Source organism: Triticum urartu, chromosome 2A (assembly GCF_056163025.1).
Source record: "Triticum urartu cultivar PI428250 chromosome 2A, HENAU_Tu73, whole genome shotgun sequence".
Lineage (NCBI taxonomy): Eukaryota > Viridiplantae > Streptophyta > Magnoliopsida > Poales > Poaceae > Triticum > Triticum urartu.
Window position 1 is genome coordinate 340,274,158 of NC_141874.1, and position 5,173 is coordinate 340,279,330.

Here is a 5,173-nt window from a genome sequence, read left to right on the forward strand (position 1 = left end):
GTTAGCCTTCATGAGTTCTTGTTCCTCCTTGATAGCACCAATGTAGTTGTCGTCAAGGGACTTGTAGTTCTCGAGGAAGATAGTCTTGGAGATGTCGTTGTGAAATCCCATCATGAAGTGGAACTTCATCGAAATGGGGTCATCCATGCCGGCTTGTCGCAAGGCATTCTTCATCTCCTTGAAGTACACATCGTGGACTTGGATCCTTGGATGGTGTCCTCCAATTGGCATAGAAGTTGTTCCGTGTAGGTGGGAGGAACGAACTCTCGCCGCATAGCTCTCTTTGTCTTCGGCCAACTCATGTCATAGCTCTCTAAAGCTGTGTGAAGCCACCATGTCGATGCATAGTCGTGGAAGTTTGTTGTAGCGCACTTCACTTGATCTTTGGGAGGAACTTGATGTAGCTTGAGGTAGTCGTCCATCAGGCGCTCCCACTCGAGATACTCCTTGGGTTCTTGAGTCCCATAGAAAGGAATCTTGTAGTCAATGACGTGGTCGTAGTAGCTCGTGGAAGTCGCAGACTTGACCTTGGGGTGCTTCTCTTGAGCATAGTCTTGAGGTGCTTGTAGGCGAAGATGCCGTATGTCCATAGGTGAAGATGCCTTGAAGTCGCTTGGCGAAGATGCCAAGGGAGATGGTGAAGTCATGGAGCAGTTGTTGGTGTTCAGCTCTTGACCTTCACGTTCTTGTCGGTGGTGGTGTCGATGTCGATGTGACCTTGCCGGAGATGGTAGCTCGGAAGATGAGGAAGATCTCTTGTAGGACTTGATGAGGGCCTTGATCTCTTCTGTCGGTGTCCTAGGAATGGGGGTACCCAGACTTGCCTACTCGCGGCCCATGACGTGGCTCCATCAACGGCCCGGTACGGCCCAGCTTCAGCAACCACAAACCAAGACCCTCGCGAGGTGGATGACACCAAGGCCTCCCTGGGGAGTGGGCTCACCAGGCTGGCTCCCGAGGAGAGAAGATTTCAGGGCAAGGTGCACCTCGCAAGGTTCACATGACGTGAGCCATGACAACCAAGGCTAGGCGGGGGCAGCGGGTGCAGTGTACCAGTTCCCCCTTTGGTGCCTAGGAGGCAAGCGCAGGCGCGGAGTCCTGAGGAATCAAGAAAAGGTTTCCATATTGGTGCAACAAAACCAAGACTGCCAGGACGGCAGGATGGAGGTCATCACGGAGCCCACATTGGCGTCACCACCAGAGGCTTTCGCAGGCGAAGACTACTTTTGCCAGGATAACTAGTACTAGTTGTTCCCCTTCAAATTTGGCCGTTGTGGGATCCCTTCCCGCCTTGCATTTGGGAAGAGGACCAAGGCCGCTATAAATAGGACTTAACCACCACCATAGAAGAGGTCGGATCATTTAGATCATCCTCTCACCCACTATCTCATCGAGCTCAAGAACACCTAACCTCCCGAGGTTGTTCAACCACTGTACTAGTTCATCCTCAGCCCCTCGAGGCAATCCACCACAAAGCTGGAGTAGGGTATTACACTGCAAGGTGGCCCGATCCAGGATAAACTGCTGCGTCTCTTGTCCCTTGGGTTCATCGAGTTAGGCCTAAGAATTGTTGAGCAGGCAGATTGGTGAGGACAAGTTCTTCGCATGCACCCCAGTGTTCAAACCTCTCAAGGGTCTGCGGAACCCTGGATCTGACATTGGCGCGCCAGGTAGGGGTGCGTCAAAGCTCTGCCTCTCTGCTTCTCCATCCGCTCCGTATCTCCGTCCGCTTTGTCTCTTTGTTCGGCTCTCATGACAGGCGCCGCCCCTCCGGCTGGGTTGACTGACACGCGCGGAGGCACCGCGGGCCTCCAGGCCTTCACCCCTGCTTTGCGACGAGTGCAGTGGCCACCCAAGTTCAGGCCGGACCTCCCTCCCTAGTACGACAGTGCGACGGACCCGGCAGGCTTCCTCCAGGCGTATGAGGAGGCCATCTGGGCGGCAGGCGGCGATGACAAGGTCATGGCGAACTGGCTTCCCATGGCCCTTGTGGGTGGGCTGCGCGCCTGGCTTCTCAACCTGCCAGGATCATCAGTGGCCTCCTGGGAAGAGTTGCGCGGTCTCCTCATCACGCGCTTTGCGGCACCAGCACCTCACACTGTCGCAACACTCCTGGGCGGTTCACAGGCGTCGCCCTCGGACCGATGTGTCAAACAGTTCTGTCGCCAAGCAGGTGCCGCATGCATACAGCAGGAAGCTCCTCCGGGATGGGCGGCACCCGAGGCCGACCTCAGGTTCGACTCAAGAGACCATCCTGTGACCACCGCGGGCGCAGGCGCGCTCCCGATGCTCCGCACCCCCACCATCTGCAACGTAGCGGTAAACAAGATCCTCATCGACGGCGGGGTTGGGCTCAATGTGCTCTCCGTGGAAGCGTTCAGCTTGCTTCATGTGTCACATGGCCGGCTCCGTCCCACCAAGACATTTTCCGGGGACGTCGATGGCTCCACCAGCCCCCTGGGGCAGATCCGCCTCCTGATCACCTTCGGCACCCACGACAACTACCGCACCGAGCTCATCGACTTCAACATCACCTGCATCGGCCTCCCGTACAATGCCATCCTAGGGTACCCGGCCTTAGCCATGTTCATGGCGGCGACTCACCCCGCCTACAACCTCATGAAGATGCCAGGAAGAAGCGCCGTCCTCACGGTGGCTGGGGACACCAAGGAAGCGCTGGCGGCTCTCAAGCTCGCCTTCAGGGTCACGGCTGCCGCGTGACTGGTGGAGGAAGGAGCCCCGGGGGCTCCGTGGGCTGCGCCAGCAAAAAGAAGTAGTTGTTCAATCAAGACTGAGCCGAGATGAAGCAGGTGCCGGTCGACCAAGATGGGGCATCAGGAGCCACCTTCACCATAGGTGCCAACCTCACCCGGACCAAGAACATGCACTGGTCGATTTCTTGCGCGCGAACAAGGAGGTGTTCGCATGGGAGCCCAAGGACCTGGCTAGAGTCCCAAGGGGGGTGATCGAGCATCACCTGAATGTGTGCCCCAATGTACGCCTAGTAAAGCAGAGGGCGCGGCGGCAATCCATAGAGAAGCAGTCATTCATCGTCCAAGAAACCCGCAAGCTGCAAGATGCTGGTGTCATTCGGGAGGTGCGGTACCCAGAATGGTTGGCAAACCCTGTCATCGTCCCCAAGAAAGGAGGGAAGGAGCGCATGTGCGTCAATTTCACCAACCTCAACAATGCGTGCCCTCAAGACCCCTTTCCACTACCGCGCATCGACCAGATCGTCGACTCCACCGCTGAGTGCGACCTACTGTGCTTCTTGGACGCATTCTCAAGGTACCACCAAATCAAGATGGTAGTACAAGATGTCAAGAAGACGACCTTCCTGTCCCCGTGCGAGGTGTACTGCTACACATGCATGCCCTTTGGGCTGCGTAACGTCGGAGCAACCTTCTAGCGGCTGATGCACATCGCTCTAGGCCAATAGCTCTGGAGGAACGTTGAGGCCTACGTCGACGACATAGTGGTGAAATATCAGGAGGCAAAGACCCTGATTGAGGATCTGGAAGAGACATTTGCCAGCCTGCACAAGGTGGATCTGTGGCTCAACCCGGAGAAATGTGTGTTCGGCGTCCCCTCTAGCAAGCTGTTGGGTTTTCTGGTGTCACACATGGGGATCGAGGCGAACCCGGAGAAAGTTAAGGCAATAGAAAGGATGACTCCGCCACAAACTCTCAAGGAAATGCAGAAGCTGGCGGGCTGTGTGACCTCGCTAGGGCGCTTCATTTACACGATGGGGGAGCATGCTCTCCCATTCTTCAAGCTGATGAAGAAGAAGGGCCCGTTCGAGTGGACTTCGGAGGCCGACGCGGCTTTCCAAGACCTCAAGAGATACCTCACCAACCCACCAGTGATGGTGGTCCCGTGTCCTCTCGGGCCCTTAGTGCTTTACCTGGCCGCCACACCTCACTCAGCCAGCGCAGTGCTGGTGGTCCTCCGGGAGGAACGCCAGGCCAAAGGCCTGCCGCACGGTGCCGCATGCTCGGTCAAGATGATGCAGCCCCAAGATGGCACCCCTAAAGCATCGGCGACACCAATGGATGACCAGGTTCCACGAGATGACGATTCCGCAGTTGCCCCAATAGGAAACCAAGTTCCTGAGGTCCCCCAGACTCATGAGGATTTAGACTCCACCAACAATCCCGCCCTCGTCAAGCACCCAGTGTACTTTATCAACACGGTTCTGCGGGACATGCGAGCATGCTACCCCATGCCGCAGAAGCTCTTGCTCGTGCTTCTTGTCGCCTCGCACAAGCTGCGCCACTACTTCCAAGGCCACCCCATCAAGGTCGTTTTGGCTTACCCACTAGAGAGGGTGCTCCAGAGCCCAATGCTGCAGGTAAGGTCGCCGAATGGAACATCAAATTGCAGGCATTTCAGCTGGAGTTCATCACCACCAGGGTCATCAAGGGCGCTGCACTCGCCGACTTCATGGCAGAATGGACTAACGCTCCAGGACCAGAGGCAGGCGAGGACCAATCGCTCTCGCCGGGGAGCGAAGCACCAGACAGCTGGGTCACGTACTTCGATGGCGCCCTCACATGGCAGGGTGCGGGGGCTGGAGATGTGCTCGTTTCGCCTACTCAGGACATGCTCTACTACAACATCACAGAGTACGAAGGCCTAATCACCAGTCTCAAGGCTATGGTGGCCTTGGGGGTAAAGCGCCTTACCATCAAGGGCGACTCCCAGCTCCTCGTCAACTTCTCCAACAAGGTATATGAGTCGAAGGATGAGTACATGGAAGCATACCTGGTGGAGGTACGCAAAATTGAGAAGCAGTTCTTGGGCCTGGAGCTACAACACGTGCCTCGCGACATGAACAAGGAGGCCGAAGATATCGCCAAGTGAGCATCCAAGCACCAGTCTCAGGAGCCCGGCGTCTTTGAGGAGCGGCTCTTTAAGCCTTCGGCGGCATAGCCAACACTGCCTCAGGAGCAGCTCCCACCAGCACCGTCCTCAAGAGCTCCCGCCTATGGACTGACCTCAGGAGCAGGCCTGCTCCTCGCGCTCGAGCATCAGGAGGGGTGCTGGACCAAATAATTCAAGGCGTACCTACTTCAGGCAACCCTGCCGGAGAAGGAAGAAGACGCTGAGCGCATGGCTCGGCAGGCCACAGCCTACTACATTCAGGATGGTGAGCCCTACCGAAAACGACCAA

The 5,173-nt window shown here is 56.8% G+C and overlaps 1 protein-coding gene across 1 annotated transcript; it reads left to right on the forward strand.

The window, feature by feature from the left end:
* Window positions 1-1,962: 1,962 nt before the first annotated feature.
* On the forward strand, window positions 1,963-4,863 carry LOC147985025 (uncharacterized). The gene is made up of 4 exons (XM_087541370.1): window positions 1,963-2,567; window positions 2,626-3,352; window positions 3,440-4,300; window positions 4,384-4,863. Exons 1-4 carry the CDS (start codon window positions 1,963-1,965, stop codon window positions 4,861-4,863), a joined length of 2,673 nt encoding a protein of 890 aa, XP_087397496.1.
* Window positions 4,864-5,173: the final 310 nt, after the last annotated feature.

Excerpts from the sequence above, each read along its gene's own strand:
- LOC147985025 (XM_087541370.1), top strand. The coding sequence starts at position 1,963 with ATGGCGAACTGGCTTCCCATGGCCCTTGTGGGTGGGCTGCGCGCCTGG. Across the intron at positions 2,568-2,625 it reads CCGTACAATGCCATCCTAGG|ATGCCAGGAAGAAGCGCCGT; the intron begins GTACCCGGCCTT and ends AACCTCATGAAG. Across the intron at positions 3,353-3,439 it reads CCTTCCTGTCCCCGTGCGAG|CTCTGGAGGAACGTTGAGGC; the intron begins GTGTACTGCTAC and ends CTAGGCCAATAG.